This window comes from Octodon degus, unplaced genomic scaffold, assembly GCF_000260255.1.
Source record: "Octodon degus isolate 3935 unplaced genomic scaffold, OctDeg1.0 scaffold00234, whole genome shotgun sequence".
Lineage (NCBI taxonomy): Eukaryota > Metazoa > Chordata > Mammalia > Rodentia > Octodontidae > Octodon > Octodon degus.
In genome coordinates this window covers 1,730,471-1,750,486 of record NW_004524810.1, presented here as the reverse complement: position 1 = coordinate 1,750,486, position 20,016 = coordinate 1,730,471, and the positions used below count along the sequence as shown (strand labels likewise).

Sequence of the window (20,016 nt, the reverse complement as noted above, 5' to 3'; positions counted from 1 at the left end):
ACATGTGTAAATATCGTATAGTCTCCCTAGTATAGGAAAAGAAATTCTAAGAAAGCTATAGACTAGTATCCTTCCTGAATGTAGGTAAGAAAAATTACTACTGAAAATTAGCCAAAGGAGGGGCTGGGAGATAGCTGAGTTGTCTGAGCGCCTGCGTGGCAAGTGCAAGGACCTTGGTGTGAACCTGGTACCTCATGCCGTGCCAGCCTTGCACCGTGCCGGCCACCGGGACTGGGCGTGGTGGCGCATGTCTGTAATCCCAGCTCTCGGGAGGCTGAAACAGGAGGATCACCATGAGTCTGAGTTGCATAGTAAGAACCTATACTGAGTACATAAATAAGTAAAAATTTAAAAAAATAAAAATAAAGAAAAAAATGATTATCTATAATAAAGGTCATGTCTTGAGCTGCAAAAAAAAAAATTTTTTTTTACATAAAAATTAGCAGAAGAAAATGAGGTTGGACTTTCTTTTAGGGCTGATGAAAATGTTCTCAAATTGACTTGATCATGCTTATACAGGTCTGGGACTATGTGGAAAACCATTGAATTTTTCAATTTAAATAGGTGAATTGCATGATATGTAAATTATATCTCAATAAAGCTGCTAAAATACAGATAAAGCTCAATATATAATAAGGATACTATATCTTGACTAAGTGTGGTTCATCTAAGGAATAGAAGTCAATTTAAAATCAGTCAGTAGGGCCGGCGAGATAGCTCAGTGGACTTAGGCCAGTGCAGGGTCCAGGGTTCGATCCCTGGCACCACATGCTGTGCCAGCCCTGCCCTCAGGCATGCTGAGTCGGTGATTGAGTCCAGGCATGGTGGTGTGCTTCTGTAATCCCAGCGCTGGGGAGGCTGAAAACAGGAGGATCACTGTGAGTTCAAGCTGTGAGGCCCTGCACACACACACACACACAAAGAAAAAAGAAAAAACTAAAATCAATCAGTATAATCTGCTGTCTGAGTAGACTAAAATAACAAATTATATATAATCATCACAAGAGATACTGAGAAACAGCTGATAAAATTCAGCATCCATATTCTTGATGAAGCTGCGTGTGGCAGGCTTGTAATTGCAACACTCAGCAAGCTGGAGGAAGAGGACGTGAGCTCACAGCCAACCCAGGTTACGGAGCGCTTGAGGCCAGCTTGGGCTACCAAAGGAAATCATGTCTCAAAAAAACAAAAATATTTTTTCCTTAACATGTAGGAGTAGAAAGAAACATCTGGTAATTTGTCCTACAGGTAAAATCATAGGTAATATTGTGAAAGATTGACTGCTTTTACTTCAAGACCAGAAACAAATATGTTGCTCGCATCAAGCAGGGTGAAAAATCAAGAAAAAATGAATTAAAAATATATAAACTGGAAAGAAAGAAGCAAAGCTCGTTTTAGACATGATTTATATACACAGATCTGTCCACATAAATATACAGACATACATAGAAAACTAAAATCTCAATGTTTAAAACTAATAGTTGAATTAACCAATGTCACGTGATAGAAGGTCATGTTCAAAAAAGTCATTGTACACTGTATTTCTAGTAATCAATAATTATCAAGCAAAATACTTAGAAATCATACTAGCACCAAAATCATAAAATACTAGCAAACCTATATATTAAAATCTGCAAAATGCTAGAGAATTTCAAGACCCAAGAAGTAGAAAGATATAAACCAGGGTTCTTGGTCAGAAAATATTACAAAGAGATCAGCTTTTTAATAAACTAAATTCACTGCAGTTCTAATAACATCTCAGTGATACTGTTATAAAAATTGACAAGCTAAAAAAAATGACAAGCTTTATCTAAGCTATGTGTAGAAATTGAAGTACGTGGAATAGACAAAAGAATCTTAGAAAAGAGCAAAATAGGAGTTTAGAGTGTAGCTCAGTGGAAGAGCACCTGCCTAGCTTGTGTAAGGTCCTGGGTTCAATTCCCAGGACCTCCTATTCCTGTTCCCTTCCAAAACACCAACATAATAGGACCTAACACAATTTGACTTCGAAACTTATTAAAAGTCTTAATGGTTTAGATATCATGGTTCTACTATAAGGGTAGAAATCAAAATTAAAGGATAGAAAACCCAGAAATGAACTCACACATACAATCCTATAAATGGCAAGGTAATAAATTTGGTGATAATTTTTAAATAAATGGTGCTGTGACAATTCGGTATGGAAGCAAAATGAATCAGCACCTCAATTTCACAACAAATGCAAAAATGAATGTGACATACTTTATATCTAAGTATTGCCTTAAAAAATTAAATATCTAGGACAAAAGGCACAGGAAAAGCATTTGTTATTTTGCATCAGGGTAAGGTTTGTTAACGCACAAAAACAAAAAAAGCTTGATAAATTTGACTTCATCAAAATTAAAACCTTTTTCTTCCCAAAAGACACTATTAGTACATTTCAAACTGATGTCTGATAATGATTTGTATTCAGTGAATATAAATAAATGTTATAATACAATAACAAAGATAAGCCTAATTTTTGAAACTGGACAAAAGCTTCGAATAGGCATGTTACTAAAGTTATTCAAGGAAAATAACACACCAAGAACACATCAGCATCGTAAGCCATTAGAGAAATGCAAACTAAAACCACAATAATTGTAACTAAATCCTTAGTAGAGAAAATTTTTTTAAAATTGCAAATATCAAGTGTTAATAAAGACAGAACAAGTGGAACTTACATGCATTGCTAGTACTTATAATTACTAGTGGTTTGAAAGTCTCTTATAAAGTTAGACTTACATGTCATATATCCTGTTTACTCAAAAGAAATAAGTCTTGTCCCCATGAAGACTTATGCTCAAATGTTTATAGCAGCTTTATTTACAATAGCCAAAAATTAGAAGCAATCCAAATAGATGTATAAATTATACCATACCCGTACAAGGAAATACTCAGAAACTTTAAAAGGACACACGACTGATATATTAAACTCAAAGGAATGTACTGAGTGAAATAACCTAGCTACAAATAAACTAAACTACATTATACCATGCATTTATGTGAAGCTTTAGAAAAGACAAATCTAATCTGTAGTGACAGGAAACAGAAGTTGGCAGAAGCTCAGGGACTTGGAAGGCTTTGACTGCTTGGGAAAGTTTAGGGATGAAAGAAATGTTATGGATCATACTTGTAGGGCAGCAACACGACTGTATGCATTTGGCCAAAAACACATAGAATTCCACACCTAAGATTAAATTGCACCTCAATGAAGTTGATTAAAAGTTATGATGGTGACAGTGGTAAGGATGAATGCAGGGAGGTGACCTTGTTCCAGGACCTGGATAATACATACTCTCTCTGCATGTTTTGCCTCTAGGAAATGGAGGCTGCACTGACCACCGTGGGCCTGAGAGAGTTGGTTGGATGGGCTTCTTTCCATTGTGTGGAGGAGCCTGAGCCCAAGACCCTTTGCAAGATTCCTGACAATGGAAGTGCTGTTCAGGCTATGTGGCTTGAATCTCCTATGCCTGTCTCTAAACTGACAGGGGCACCACTGCTGGCCAGGACAGGATGTACACATTTTGTGCAGGGCTCAGCCCCTGAACATTGTGAGTCACCTGGTCAGGTGTAGGGCAGTGATTCTCTGTCCCCAGGGCTAGTGCAAAGAGCGTGATATAGAACCAAATTCCACCTGAGTCTCAATCTAATATGTTAGATAAATGTAAGGTGTGATCAAAGAATAGAGTGAATTTTGGAAAAAACTATTACAGTGAAAGACATTGCTGTGAATGCCCCTCAGAACATCGCTCCTCACTTCAAACACACTTATCCTGTCATCCTTGCCACTTTCTGAAGCAGCTCTTGAAGTCCTGCTTTCTGAGTGTCACGGTGGCAGTGCCCCGGTGGCCTCAATGCCCTGAATATATTCAAAATGTTTGCCTTGTATGGTTGTTCAGACTTTGGAGAAGAGGCCGAAGCCGCAGGGTACCAGGTTTGGTGAATGACATGGGTGAGGACACACCGTTTTTATCTGATGGTAATTTCCATAAACTATTCATCAAAAAGAGGTGATCAAACATATTGTAACTTTTATAAATATTTGAATTTATTATAAAGAGACATTGCCATTAATTCTGCTCAAAATACTTTCATTTGAATATACTTTGCTCTTGCCAACGTGTCTTTTACTTTAATAATTTTTAAAAATGCAAACATTGACCATATCCTTCTGTTACCCCGGGTATGTAGGTCTTGGTGTCCTCTTATGTAAAAAAGATGTTATTAGTAGAATTGTAACAGAAAAGCATCCCCCGCCCCAGCCAGTATACTTCAGTTTCTTAGTTGCCTAGGTAAAATAGTGCCTGTTACAGTTCTGGTTGCTCTGGTCTCTTAGAAACAGCTGGTCACTGTGTTGCAGAGCTGGCCACTGTGACACATAGTGTATAAACCAATCCCCAAGGGACAAGCCATTCAAGTTCTGTTCTTCCTGTTTGCTTATCCCCTAAAAGTCCTAGACCACTGGAGACCAGGGCCTGGTGTTCTGGGAATGATCCCAGTGAGTGCCTGTCGATGTAAATCAATCTGCCTCCAGATCCTGGGGGGTGTTTCTAGTGTTTCTACTTGCTGTGGCAGAACCAGTTTGTGGAAAAGCAAGGGAGACAGTAGTATTGGGTTTGGGATGGCCGGATGCGTTGGAGTCATCCACCTCCAACATTCAGTTCCTCAGCAATACTTATTTCACCTGCTGGTTATCTTTTAGATCAGAATATTGTATTCAGCATCCAGTATAACTGCTGAGGTCCCAAACGACCCAATATCTTTCTCCTTGTCTCCGCATCCACCCTTCTCTACCATTATCTCTGTCTTCCAGCTCCTCTCCATGCTGTGGTGAATGGTAGGGAATAGCAAATACTCTTTCTCCCTGAACATGAGGTCTCATCTCTTCGTTGCTTGAGAGCCTTCAGTAGTTTTTAACATTAAAAGCAAAGTCATGCCTTTATTTTTTTTAAAGAGAATTTTTTTAAAAAATAGTCAAAAAAAAGAAAAAGAAAATAAAGAATTTCACTAACAAAATTATCGGAATTCAACAGTGGCTGTTATATTGTATATTGTTGTCTTTAAATTAGTTGCTCAGATTACTTGGTCAAAAAATTAAAATGAAGAAAGAAAAAAATTAAGCATTAATTGCTCCTTTCAATAGACCAGAGAAATCAGCAGTAGAATTATTCAAGCTATCCTGTATATATTTTCCCTTTTCTTTCTTTTCTCCTCTCCCTCATCCCAATTGTTACTTCCCTTGAACAGTTTCTTTCCCTTTCAGAGTATCTATTTTAACTTTCAGATTTTATTTACTCTTTCAGGTTCTTACACGAGGGAGACAATATGATGTTTACGCATGAGGGTCTGATTTATTTCATTTATGAATATGGTCTCTAGTTGCATCCATTTAGCTATAAGAGCCTAGTTTATCTTTTTTTATACCTGAGTAAATGATTAAAGGTCCCATTCCACTCAGCTTGTTCCAGCCTGGGTATTTTTCCAGAAGAATTGAAAACACCATACTGTGGGGATGTGTGTGCACCTATGTTTATAGCAGTGCAGTTTGTCATAGCTAATGATCTTGGAAACAACCCAAATGCTATCAACTGTGGAGCTGATAAAAAAAAAAGATGCGGTATTTTATGCAGTGGAGTATTACTCAGCCATAAAAAAGCCTGCAAGGATTTTTCCACTGCTTCTAGGACAGTGACTAAAGCCCAAAGCAAACCAAGACTCTGCTCCAAGGTAGGAAGCAACCCACTTCTCCTGGTTCCACTTGCAAGCTTCATGCCTTCAGAAGCTGAGTTACACTAGCCTCCTCTCAGTTTCAGAACCTGCCCTGGTGTGTTCTACCCAGGGCATTTGCACAAGTTCTGTCCCTGCTGGGTTACGTTGTCTCCTTGCACAGTTCATTGTGCTCAGCCCTTCAGGTCAGAGTTGGGCCCTTGTCCTTGGAGGACATCCTCTAGGTCAGGCATTCTTGCAGAGCATATGGCTTCCCTCTGAACACCTCATTCCGTGGGTGGGTATGCCGTGACTGATGTGAAAATCCCCATGAGCCAGTCAGATCCTCAGCGGCAGAGGTCACCATCATTCGTGCTCTGCTGTCAGCAGGGCGAGATGCTTGGCGAGTACTTGCCTAATGAATGGTCGGACGGACCAGCGTGACTCTCCTGAAAGATTTGGAAGTTAGTACAGTTATTGTGTTGTTCTGTTTTTAAAGAAAACATTAAGGAAAACTTGAACATACTCCCAGAGTAGTTGATTGTATGGTGAAATAAAAGCCTTTCTTATTGAATATGAAGCCAAGTGAAAGTGAGAGGATGAATAATTTTGGTTAACTAAGGGCTAAAAGGTAGGATTTCAGGGTAGGAGGAATAAGTAAGAAATGCCCAAAGGTTGACAGTCAAGAAGTTGCTGGGGGTTTTGGTAAACGGAGTTGCCGTGGCCTGGGGAGGGCAAAACTCTGACTGAGGAAGGTCTCATGTGCATGGTCATCCCCTGGACTAGGGCCAACAAGAAGATGGAGAAACAGAAATGAACAATAAGCAAAGGATACATTTATTTTAGTGAGACAAAATTTTAAAGCTTTGAAAACCACAGGAGCTCCTTCGGGTATTTGTGTAATTGAATATAATTTATCTGGGATTGAGAATAATAATGATCAAAACATTTTTCACTTAAGTGCATCTGGAGGTTGCTGTGCTTGGTTCTGTCCTGGGGGTTTTATTTCTAGACCACAGGCTGGAAAAATGTGATTTATAGAGCAAACATGGAGCACAAAATGTTAAATAAATTTGACTATATTCAGAGTATCCAACTGTGCAACACCCTCCTTGTTTGGCAGGGAAAGAGCACAGCATTTGGGAACTCAGCAGTGCATTAAATATTTTAATAACCATTGTTGACACACAAAGCATATAGCCCTGCGGAACTTACCGGATCAACTGCTGAAGTTGTCTTCTAGCTTTCTAAAATTATCTTTCAAATTTCAAACAAACTTCACGGCACATTTGCAACTATAATAGTTCATGAGCTTTATAATTTAAGCAAGTGATTTTCCTAATATATAAGATAGTGAGAGAAAAACTGAAATTCATATCCCTGAAAAAAAAAAAAAACAGAAAAAGGCCGGGAACGTAGCTCAGTGAACTAAGCACTGGCTTTGGCAAGCACAGCAGGCAGGATTCGAGCCCCAGTCCTGCATGCCACACTGGCCCTGTCCCCAGGGTGTGCTGAGTCAGCAACCGAGTCCAAGCATGTGGCGCACACCTGTATTCCCAGCACTGGGGAGGCTGAAAACAGGAGGATTGCTATGAGTCTGAGCTGCATAGTGAGACCCTATACCAAACACATAAATTAAAAAAAAAAAAATTGCAATTAACTAGAAAGTCTAGAAGCTCTCTGTAATTAGCACAGTCTTATAGCAGATTCATATTTGCTTTGTACCTCCGATTCATGCTTTAAGACCCCCTCCTCTCAGAAGACTCTCTGGCCTGTTTCCTTACTGTTTGTGTCATTTATCGATAGCTACCGCAAGGCTGTGAAATCAGCAACGTTAACATGCAAAGATTTAAAACAAAAGGATCTTTCCTGCATATGAGTCTACGCTCAGCTCCTCTGTTCTCTTTGGGGGTCAGCTGTCGAGCAGTCTCCCTATTCCGTTCCATTCATAGTGGCTGGTGTCTGAGCGCCCCGCTTCCTCATGCTTCTTGCATGCATCTCAGACCTCTCCAGCTAGCCATCCTGAGCCTCTTCTCATTGTCTTCTCAGAGAACTAAAGGAATACACAGAATCATGCTAACAACTTTCGCCCAAGCTTTAGTTTCATTACAGTTATTGGCCTCCTGCTGGCCAAAGCCTGCCATGTGGTGAAGCTCAGAGGCAGAGTCGGAGGAGATGATGAAGTTACAGGACAAAGCGCAGGGAACCAAGAAGGTTACTGCCATTGGTTAGTTGTCAGCATCCTGCAGTGCCCCCTGCCATCAACAACAGCATTCCCTTCTCTGTGCCACCTCTGTCCCTTTCTCTTAGAACTGTATACCTTGCCCATTCTATAATACCATTACTAATTTGTCTTCCTTAAGATTATGGGATCCTTATGACAATGAGCTCTCATTCATAAATATTACTGCTTGTTGCTTGTTTTATTCCATTACTGAGCACTGGCCTGGCCACAGCATAGGCGCTTAGTAAATATGTTGAATGAATGCACATGTGAAAGCTTTCTCTCCATGAGCATTTCCTTCCCTTTCAGAGAAAAAGGCTGAGGACAGAGGCTTTCAGGACTCCAAATGAGGTGGTATTGTAATCAGGGTTTGCAAGGGAAAATGGTGAATACAGGACTTATAATTTATAGGATCATTTTATAATACCAAAAAGGTCAAATGCAAAAGAGTACAGCAGAAAATGTCCACACACTAGAGACCCAAAGAATCCAGCTGAGGGTGTGGATCCCACAGCAGTGTCCTACATGAGTCCAGCTGAAAGCCCAGACCCCACAACCCAGACCCCACAACCATGTCTCATGCAAGTGTGCATCAGGGATCTGCACTGGGAAGGCGCAAAGGCCAGTGCTGGAAGCTAGAAGTTCTATCCACTGAGGTGAAGGATCTGAGCCAGAAGCCCGAAGGATCTGCACTGGAGCTAGGAAACAATGCTCAAGATAAGGACTAGAGCTCCCCGGAAGAGAATGCAGCCATCCTCTGCAACAGTGAGGGCCCGAGCTGCTCTGAGATGAGAACAGCACAGAGCAACAAGCTTCTCCAGGAGAATGAGCAGCTCACCGTCTTCCCCTCCAGTTCTCCTTTTATGCTGTTGGCAATAATCATTAGGTGGGCCTTCCATACCCAGAACCATGGTGACTCCATTCAGCTGAGTGTTACAATTTGGTTCTTAGTTAACCCACTACAAGTGATCTTCTTGGCCCCGGAAGCCAAATGATGATGAACGAGGGGCTTGGGGAGGGTGGGACGACGATTTACAGTGACGATGCCAGCTGCTGAGCAGCTTCCCCTCCAGCCTTCCAGTTCTCACCTCTAGAACTTTGGTAGTCTCTCTTGTCTCCCAAGTCCTCTCTCAAGAAGGTCACCAATCTCCAATGCCAATCTCAAATAACTTAAACCAAAGCCCTCTAATCTCCTCAGCAGGGGGGAATAATTGAACTCCAGGATTATGTCAGCCCTTGAGGTGGTCAGTTTGAGAAGCACTTGTGGCTCCTGTTCTGCTCTTCCCAGCTTTATAGAATGAAAACACAGAGAAGTTCTTAGGAAAAAAAAAAAACCTTCTATAGCTCTGCATTCCATTCACGTAAGTCCTGTGCAGAGAGGAGGAAGTCCATCAGTGTGGGGTTAAGCGCTCGCATCATTATTTTCTAGTTCCGTAGAACCCTATAAGGGAAAACGCATGTCTTTCGGTAGAATCATAATTCTGAGTTTCTTGATTTTTCCAAGAAGTAGGGGCAGTAACTTGGGAAGGGGGCCAGCATGGTTTGGAAGCAAGCAGGATGCTTCAGTGAGCCATTTCTGCCTAAAAGTTACTGGCCCTGATAAAACCTCTCATTCCTCATCAGGAAGAGAAAGTAACCACCGCCGCCAAAATCAAATAATGTTGGCAGCTCTTAAGTGCATTGTATCAATTGTTAAATTTACTATTGTTATATAGTGCCTTATAATTTTCTAAACTGTGAATGGCAGTAGTATTTGCAATAAAAATTAATATATTTTATATCAAATAATCTACCTGTTTATTTTGTGAAAAATTCCTTATGAAAACACTTTAAAGATTATACTTTAATAAACATCTTTGGAAGTGGCCTGAGAGAGCCCTTCATTCCACTGCAAGTGTGTGTTCAGTGCCGCGCTGTGCTAGGTTTCTAGGTGATGAAATGGTGCACAAGAACGGCATTGTCCGTGCCACCTGGCGCCTTACGATGAAAGAGCCGTGTCATTAAAGCACCGTTGCTTCAGCCCCCAGTTACCCCTCCCCACATCGACAGTTTCATGAGTGATCTGAGACAAGTTAACATTTGAGCTCATCAAGTTGAACGTGTTAAATATCCACAGTTTTTTCTATGCCCGTCATACCTCAGGAAAATGGTCTTAAGAAAAATTGACTGTCGCTGACCAAGATATGGTGTGATGACCCCCCTTGGATTATTTAACTTGATGGTTTTTAAAGCGGTTGTATAAAATTTTAAAACTTTACCCTTCTGTAAGTAGAATGCATAGCATTGACTTTTTCACTGGCCTTTACTCCTTCCCTGAATATTTTCAAAGATGGTTGGAGGATTGGTAGTCTATATTTTTAAAAATCTTTTATTTATTTACTTATTTATTTGGTACAGGGTCTCAACCTATGTAGCTCAGACTCATAGTGGTCCTCCTGTCTCAGCTTCCCTAGTGCTGGGATTATAGGCATAGCCACCATACCTGGTTTTGGTGGATGGCACAGCATGTGGTACCAGGGATCGAACCTGGGTCCTTGCCCTTGCCAGGCAAGTGCTTAGACCATCAAACTATTTCCCCAGCCCTGGTAGTCTATGTTACCCAACAATAAAAGTTCAAAGTTTATCATGGGCATTGCTTTTAGACTATGGCCAAAATCCCTTGATCTAGTATCCTAGGAAAGAAAGACATGAGTAGAAATGCCATTGACATCCAAATGAATCTACAGATCAGTAAATACAGGATTGTATCACATGATAATTTCCACATTTTAACAATCAGTTATTAACACTGACGAAAGCAAAGTGAAGGAATTTTAGCATTAAGAAGAAAATAATTAGGAAGTAAGATTGCCATAAAATCATAACGTTCAGTTCTCTCATCTGGGTCCTTTGGTGAGGAAGAAAGTATCTTCTCATTTGCCTGGAATTTTCAAAGGTGTTTTCTTTATATAAAACAGAGAAGTCCTCCTACTAGTCCTTTCTCACCTGTAGATTTTAACTACGGAGGAGCTTGAGTGGTTCAGAGGTTCCCTTATTCTTTCATAGGTACAGACCCAAGTACGCCTTGCAAAAAAAAATTTTGACAAACTGAAGATGGATGTGTGTCAAAAAGTGGATCTTCTCGGAGCAAGCAGATGCAACCTCTTGTCTCACATGCTAGCGACGTATCAGGTAACAAAGCACCATTTGTCACTGGAACAGAAAATGATAGAAGGCTCAGCTATTGCAATGTTTGACTCATAGTATGGTGCAGACATGTACAAAGCCCCAAGGACCATTCTCATAACCTATCCCCACATCTCCACATGGAGGCCGACAGTTTAATCCCACTGAGCACAGGAGCCTTTCTTCCTAAATTTTCCATTTCTGTGGTTCCTTTTGCCTGAAGAACCTCCCCTCCAAAAATAACTATATTTTTCCAAATTCCACCCTTTTGATGCACCAAATGAAAAGTCCTACTCCTCAGTAAGCCTGATCTGAGCTCCCAAAGCGTTGTACTTGTACGTCTCGTGTCATACTTTGCTTCTCAACCTATATTAGTCAATACTTGCTTTTCATTCCCCTTCATAGCTGCTGAGTTCCCTCAGTGTAGCACTTGGGTCCTTCAACAGTGCTACCGATGCCGACTGAGGAGGGGAGCTGGACGGTGGGTGTCGTGGGAAATAGAAAAATTAGCAAGACCATCTTGTTCTCAAGGAGGTCAATGCTTAGGAAGGAAATTAGAGACAGGAAGCTCTGACTCTAATTTGTAAGCCTCTGTGACAAACAAGGGTCCAGTATATGGGGGAAAAAAGGTTCTAAAAAAAAGAAGTGAGGGTTGGAAGAGGGAGAAGTCAAGTGAGTTGAGGAATCACAAAACTTCCAGACAGGCAGGGTAGAACATGTTTGAACTCCCAATACTCTGGGAGATTGAGGCAGGAGAATCACAAGAACTGGAGATGTGCAAAGGCCCTGGGTTCATTCCCGAGGTCTGAACACGAGATTTTTTTTAAAAAGGAAAAACTAAGCTTATAATTAGGGGTTTGCAGAAGCAGCTGAAGGAGACAAGAAGGGCAGGTCTAGGGCTGGGAACAGCATGATCCATGTCAGCATTTAGTTTAACTGAGGGTATATGTGGGGGACATGGTGGGTATAGAAATAAGTTCAAGTTGTACTTTAGAGGACTTTGAAGCCTGCGGATAGCCACGCTTCTCTGGGACCCAAGGCTAGCACTGAGTGTTCTGAACAGTAATAACGTTGCCATCTCTCTTCACAGACCACTCTGCTCCATTTTTGGGAGAAAACCTCCCACACTATGGCAGCCATCCACGAGAGCTTCAAAGGCTACCAGCCCTATGAATTCACCACACTAAAGGTATGAGAGCTAGAGAAGCCACTAGAGAATCTTACAAAAAGTCAGGCTGTGTTTATGTCTCTAGAAGTTTCCATCACAGTAAGCACCATCATTCCAAGAACCCAACTGTGAGAGAGACAGCTGTGCTTCCTAGAAGGGTCCTTCGCACTGAGCACTCAGCGGGATCCAAGACAGGCTGAGCCTCAGGCTGCACAGGACTGGGAGATGAAGTGTGGTGAACCTGACTTGGGGTTGGTCCTCTCCTTGCCAATATGTTTCGAATGTTGCTGAAGAGGATGTTGCCCAAGTACCATATGCTGAAGTTATTTTACGTTTGGTTTGGTTTTTGCCTTGCTAAGGATGGGCCTAGGGTGCTAGCCAGGCACTCTACCCCTTAGCCACACTTCCCGTGACCCTACTTTTTAAGTATTTCATTCAAATAGGCTCCCTAGATATTTATTTCTTCTCTCCTTTACTTGTACAAAAATATTCCAACATGAAATTAGTTTTTTTTCCATAAGGCTATCGTAATATTTTCTAATTGAAAAAGCAACATTTAAATTCAGGGACTTCCCATCTGAGGAGGGAAGAGGGCAGGCATGCACGGCGTCTGATTCTTGGCAGTGCAGCTGAATTCGAATTACTTTACACCCCGATGTTTGCTGGAGATGAATGTGTATCCAGGTAGGAAAGTGATTCGGGTTCCGAAGGATTTGAAGAATGGAGAGAACAGTGGCACTTGCTGTCATGGCCCACCTTTGCAAGCAATTATCAGGCAAGATTTAAGTTCATCATGAACTCACCTTGCTTCTAACCTTTCAGGCAATTCCTATCTTAGCACCTTTCGTGAAAAAATATAAAAATATAAAAAGCTACTTTTATGCCTTAAAATATGTCTCTGATTTTCAAATGTGTAGGATGACAACCCTCTATCTACCAAAGCACTAAGATAGAATTTTGTAGACATGGCCTTAAAATGAAGGTCCCAGAGGCACCCAAGGGAATCCACTCCCCCTTGGTGTGCTTAGCCTGGCCGTGACGTGGTTCCTCTTGGTGCCCCTTCAGCCCCACACCCTCTGTGGCACTCACTGAGCGCCCCGGGGGAGCACGCTCAGAATACACACTCCTCTTATCCTGTCAACTGTAGGTGTGATGGGAGGGACCATTTTCTCTGATGTTCTGTGGGCAGCAGCCAGCAGCTTCCCCTCTACCCTGGCACTGTTACTGTTGGTGGTAGCAGCTCCCTTTCTTCCCCATGATTCACTGCGGCTCTTAGCACCTCCTTAGGTCGCTATCCTGAAAAGGTGGACTGGTTAAAATTAAAACTCATGCTATTCACAGTACTTATCTGGGCCTCAATACTTACCTTCTGCCCAAGCAGAAGGATGACCTTTCCATGAAGCACGTTCAAGACATCGAGTTGTATTACACATACACAGTGCCAAAGTGTATCCATCTTTGAAAGACAGCTGTCCATAACGTAAATTGGCCAGCCGAAAGAGGAAATGAGGCCCTCTCCAAATACAATTGAAAAGAATTTCATGTTTGAGTTAATTGCTTATAAAATACATAATTAATTTGTGACATTGAAGTCATGCCACAAGCGTGGAAGAACCCATATGTGTATTCCTGGCCTCCTGTACTGAGGAAAATATGGCTCCTTAATTTTTGCCATGCTATTTGCCCTGCAGAGAGAATCAAGCTGACTATTTTAGAGGATTTCTGGGCAGAAAATTTAACGAAAGTTTGATAGCCACACATGGTTCAGGACATAATTACAAACACTTCGAGCAGAAGACTCTCCCTTTATATGCCCAGAGCCTTCCCTAAATTACGGCTTAAGCAATCATTCATTGTTTAATGGTAATATAAACTTGGTAGACATAATACATCTGGTAAAATAGAATGTTACAGTAATATTAAAAATAAGTGTCCAGAAATCAAACAAACAAACTGCTGTTTTTATTACCTCTCCAGAATACTATTTATCTGGGCTTTCAGGAATGACAGATTAGAATCTCAAGCTGATAGCTAATTATTTGATGTGGGCTCAAATTTTATGTAATAGAATCCTACTGTACAAAGTTCATTATTATTTTATAGATACAGGCACTCGTATATTATGTTTAAGTCGCAAAACATGACAATGAAAGCCACTAATGCTCTGTGCATCCCGCTTGAGCACGGGGACATTGCTTGACTGCCTAACCTTTGGGCCCCAGTATTTTTAAAGATACATGTTCTATATTTATAAGGTGTTTTTAAAAATTAAGTCATATGTATATATAATTTTTGAATGACACTGTGTATTGATCATGCGTGTTTTGAAATTTAAATAGATGTTTTTATAATTCGTTCTCTGGGTTTACTTACGCCAGTAGCGTTTGCCTTTGGGACTGGACTAGAAAGAAAACGTGGTCTTTAGAGAGGGTTGCCAAGCTCTGTTAATGAAAAGCAAGCCATTTCTTTGCTTTGCTTCAGGGTATACTCTGAGTGTGTCGGTAATTGTGCCTCTGCAGCTGTATTTCCTGACTGTTAGTTTTATGCTTGATGGAGGCTGATAATTAATGTGTTAAACCTTTGGTATGGCCTGTCGGGAGGTAGACTCCTGTTCCAGTATTACATGGTTCTAACTCATGCCCTGGAAGTTCAAAATTTGTCCCCTAATAAACCCTTCTCTTAAGAAATACATGCTAGGTTTTGTTTTTTGTTTCTTCTTTTACAAAATAATTTTATTATAAAGTAAATTGTCTCTACCTCCTACAAGTTGCAAAAAAAAAAAAAAAAATCCTAGTGCCTGTTGTGACTATTTTGCGGCAATATTTTGTGTGGCAAAGCTATTGCTTTTTCGCCCTGGCCTGATCCGCTTATGTCGGGGCTACCTTAATTGACATATTCACTCATCATTTTATTTTGATGGTAATTTCTAGCATCTATTATAAATTTAGCGTTTTTGTAGCCTTTAACTTTATGGAAAATTTAGCCTTGAAATTCAATATTGCGAACAATTGTTAAACCTAATCACTGTAACATCTCAAATTTAAAGCAGAAACACCATCTTCTAAGTGGCTTCAACAAAAGAGGCAATTGCTGATTTTATTTTCAAGCAGCACTTAGGAATTCACTGCAGTGTCACCAAGCATGCATAGTTTACGTGAACCATCACCGATGTATTAAATTTACACTGATTCCACATCATCTGGGAATGTCTTTCACATGGTAGAAATTATCAAATCATGGGGCTCGGAATGGAATGTTGCTCACCAGATCTTGAAAGGCTGGTCCCTTCTTTTCTAAAGTAATTTAGACTGAGAGCAGAAAGCAGTTTTCAAAACTGAATAGAATCGCCATGTCACGAAAGCACTCCCCAGTCTTGAATCGCCAGCCCTCAGATGCGGTTGTGTTGCTTCCTTCCAGGCTGGCACTTACGCATACCCTTCTCCATGGGCCCAGGGCCGGCAGCAGCCCAAAAATTAAAATAGCCTCTTAGGCATCAAGTGGTTTGTCTCTGGAAAGTCGAAAATTCCATTTATTTTTTCCATTTTTGCATTTGGTGAAGGGTCTCACTACGCAGCTGGGACTCGCAGTGATCCTCCTGTTTTTCAGCCTCCCCAGTGCTGGGATTACAGGCGTGCAGCACCACACCTGGACTCAGTTGCTGGCTTAGTGCACCCCGGGTACGGGGCTGGCAAGGCGTGCGGGACCGAGGATCAAGCTGTGGTCCCTGTGTGCTTGCCAAAGCAGGTGCTTAGTCAGCCCTTAAAATTACATTTCTGTCAATGGCCATTTGCTTCTCTCTCAGGTGCCCTTGCAGGATGCTGAAATGGATGCACTCAGAGAAAAATGACTGGCTCTTTACAGCATGATGCTGTTCTGGGGGCCTGCTCAGGGGGAAGCATGGCCTCCTGGGTTTGTATTTTTGAAGATATCAGAGTACAGTCCCTTACTATAGAATGAAATGTGCCAGTGTAGTGCCAGTGTAGCCCCTTACTATGAATGCAAATGGCCAGTAGCCAGTATATTCTGGTGACATGCTCCACTCCAGTGATTTTAGAAGATACTCTGACCTTTTGGCCTTGCTCTTCATGTTCACTGGATGTGCGACAGAGTGCAGACTCTGGAGCCAGCCTGACCTGGATATCAGTCCTGCTCTGCCTGTGTCCAGTGGCACAACCAGGAGGGGGTTAGAGGCAGTGGTCGTGAAGGTGGCTGCGGTGACAGTAGTGTTGGCAGGGGTAGCACTGAAGGCTCCAGTAACCTAACAGTGGTAGTAATGAGGACAAACCAAGGAAGACTTCTGTCACAGGTCTAGAAGTCAGCCACCGCAAGCATATATAAAGGAGGACCTGTGGGGCTGCGAGGTTCAGTAGTCCAACGAACGTTCCTTTCCCACTCGCCGTCGCTAATCTAGAATGTTGGTTTTATGGTGAGTTTCCCAAGCAGTGTTACGGAGAGCGGTGGAACAAAAGGCCTCACCAACCCAGCCTCCTGCATCCCAGGCTTCCACACGCTCAGGCAGCTCCATTCCCAAACCTGTCGCTCAGCGCCGCAGGCCTTGCTTTAGGCTCACGTAATTCCCATCAGGCTTGCAAGCCAGGAAGGAGGCCTTGGCATCTCGGTGACAGGGAGCATTCTAACCAATGCAATTTGGCTTTGCAACTGGCTCTCCATGTGTGCCAAGATTTTAACTGTAAGGCAACCTGAAATTGCAAATTTAACTCTGAATAAATGCAAAAATAACTGTTGAAACAGATGTATCAATGTTTCCCTTTATTGTCTCTTGGGGTGTAGGTATTGGTACTGTTACATGGAATATCATCATGTAGACCAAAGTGCTCTCAGCTCTCAAAATTCAGAAAACATCCTCTTTTACATTTTGTTTTTGTCACATTTGCGTGCCTAGCAGCCTGTGTCCACCCACCTCCACATTTCTTGGTTAATCACTTGAACATTTACCAGCAGGCCACATGGCTCTATAGTTCTTTGCTTTGAAAATAAAAGTATAATAGTTTTATGAAAATTAGGTAAACATCCCTGTAGTGCTATTTTAGTTACCGGTCCCAACAAGGCAATTACTCATGGCGAGCACCCAGAAGAGCCCTTCAGACTTTAGGCTCGCTCTCAGCATCAGTGCTTTATAGGGCATTTACCAATGCTTTTATCCCCCTTTTAGTTCTTTTCTCTTCTGTTCATTTTTCTTTTCTTTTTAGTCTGCTCCCAAAGAGCTGCTTCAGGCCAGACCATTGGAAGCGGCAAGTTGGGATGTGTCCAGGTCCCCGGGGAGGAGGGGGCAGATGAGCTGACCAAGGCCGGCACTGAAGTCCGAGGTGGGTGAGCCCGTGTGGGGCCCACAGTCTGCCCGTCTCTGCCTTGTGGTGATTGGCCTGAGTTCTCCCAGCACCTAGGAGCTCAGGCCCTCCTCACAACAGCAAAGGCTTCCTCCCTACCCTCCTGGTTCCTGATCTCATCTCTGAGAGGAAAGGAAAACATATCACGATTGTGCAGGTAGTTACTGTGGGCCCAACACTCTGCTAAAAATGAAGTGAAATACAGTGGTCCCTCGCCATTTCACTGCTCGAACACAGTTTCGCGGGCTTTTAAAAAATATTAATTTAAATTATTTATCGTGGAGTTTTCACTATATTGCAGGATGTTGCAGTAGTGTACACTACTGTATATGTATTTATATGCATGATACTTCTGGTTTTAATACTTTTGGCCAAAAAAATTTAAAGTATTTAAAAACGTTAATTCTAACATTAAAAGGATATTAAATTGGAATAAAATACTTTACAGCATATATTTCTTTAGCAGATGAATATATACTGTACCATACAGTATATATATATATGTTGTTAAAATTACATAGGTTTCTGAGCTTAGAAAATGGTTAAGAGCGTTAGAAGTGTTTCTAAAAGTGTGGGAAGGGTTTATAAAGCCTTAAAAGACATACAAATACTAAAATAAATATAACATCACGACTTCACTGAGTTCACTTATCGAGGGGGTGTCTGGAACATAACTTCCATGATAAGTGAGGCACCGCTGTAATGTCTAGGGGATTTCATCATGTGGTATACGTGGCTGAAGTGTGCTAAGGCTGGCATTATAATTAATGATATTGGCAGGTTCAGCATTGACACAGAGAAAGTGTGTGTGTGCGCTAAATAGTCTTCAGGTGGCCTTTGGGATGTTGGCTGAACTTGGGCCATAGCTGTGTTTCAAATGAGGAAGCTGGAGCTCAGAGGAAGCTAGTAATTTGCCCAAGGGCTATGCAGAGGGCGGTAGATCTGGGAGCAGGGAAGTGCTGGCCTTTTCCACCCTGCCATGAGCTGTTTCCCACAGCCACTTCTGGCTATGAGGCAGAAATGCCTCCTCTTAAAAGTATAGCTATTAAACATTCAATTAAAATCAACACTTTGAAGTGTTTGCTTGTAGGCAAAATAGCAATCGCTCAGATACTTGAGAGCGTGTGACGTGTCAGAGTTTGGAAGTCCTCTAGGTCTCCTTGAGGTTTCTCATTGAAAGCAGAATTGAGTAGATGCTCTGGGCTTGGCTCCTCTAAACCATTTCTTAACAAGTTATAGACTTTTTAAGACCTGGATTCAAACATTGCTTCTACCCATCTGTGGCTTAATGGCCTGAAGCAAGTTACAGCAGCTCTCTGAGTTTCCATTTCCACGGTGGGAAATCAGGCATACAATGTTTGTCCAGGTCTTGTGTAGACGAAATGAGATGTGTAAACCATGCGTTGCGTTGGTGATGAACACAGAGTGAGTGCTTGTGGCCTCTCCCTCCCATTAGACCTTTCCGAGTAATTGGTAAGACTGCACGTTAGCACTTTCTCTTCTGGGCAGAAGCGTTATCTTAGTTTATCCTCACACATGCACCCAGAAGTATCCTTGGCATTGCCTCCACCGTTCTGAGGGGCAAACAGATGCCAGGAAGCAGCAGAGACCATGCCTGTGTCACAGCACTGCTCCGTTGGTGTCCAAAGGCCATCTTTGCCTGGACACTAGGGAGCCTCCTCACTGTTGCCTTTCCATCTTATTTTAAAAAGATTACAGGTCTTCTTTTACATATAACTGCATGGCTTAACATTGTCATGTTTCCTAGCTCATCTCCTTTCCCTCTCTTGATTAGTTAGTCCTTGACATCCTGCTTTCCTTTTCGTTGTATTATATCTTTCTATTTGTATTTCTTCCTTGGAGTTCTTATACTAGGGAGACTATACGATATTTACACATGTGTGTCTGGTTTATTCCACTTATGAGTATATGTCCAAGTGGCATCCACTTCAATATAAAGGTTTCGAGTTTATCATTCTTAATAGCTGAATAATACTCCATTGTGTAAAAATACCACATCTTTCTCAACCATTCCTCAGGTGATGGGCATCTTGGTTGTTTCCTTGTTTATGATTATGATTATTTTTCTCTGTTTACTTTTAAGTTTTTGTTCTACAGTACAGTTCAAGGTTACCTGTAGTCCTAGGTTCCTAGCATTTCTTGCCAAGTGTCTTTTTAAATGTCTAAGTATATGATCAAGGAAGGGAGGACATACTGTACTCAATGTTCATGAATTAATTCTATCACTTGAACACATCGTGGTCTCTGTTTTTTCTTTTTTCTTTTTTTGTTTTTTGTATTTTTGTTAGGGTAGGGTCTGCAGGATGCTCAGGGTCTCACTGCTAGATTGGACTCATAGTGATCCACCTGTTTACAGCCTCCCA

The 20,016-nt window shown here is 41.6% G+C and overlaps 1 protein-coding gene across 4 annotated transcripts in view; it reads left to right on the top strand.

Annotated features, from left to right (window-relative positions):
• Ica1 (islet cell autoantigen 1) overlaps positions 1-20,016 on the top strand; it is a 148,757-nt gene that overhangs the window by 95,188 nt on the left and 33,553 nt on the right. For all 4 annotated transcript variants that reach the window (XM_023705977.1, XM_023705975.1, XM_023705976.1 and 1 more), the window contains exons 7-8: positions 10,997-11,122; positions 12,207-12,305. In XM_023705977.1, coding sequence (XP_023561745.1) covers positions 10,997-11,122; positions 12,207-12,305 — 225 coding nt within the window. The remainder of the gene's footprint in view (positions 1-10,996; positions 11,123-12,206; positions 12,306-20,016) is intronic.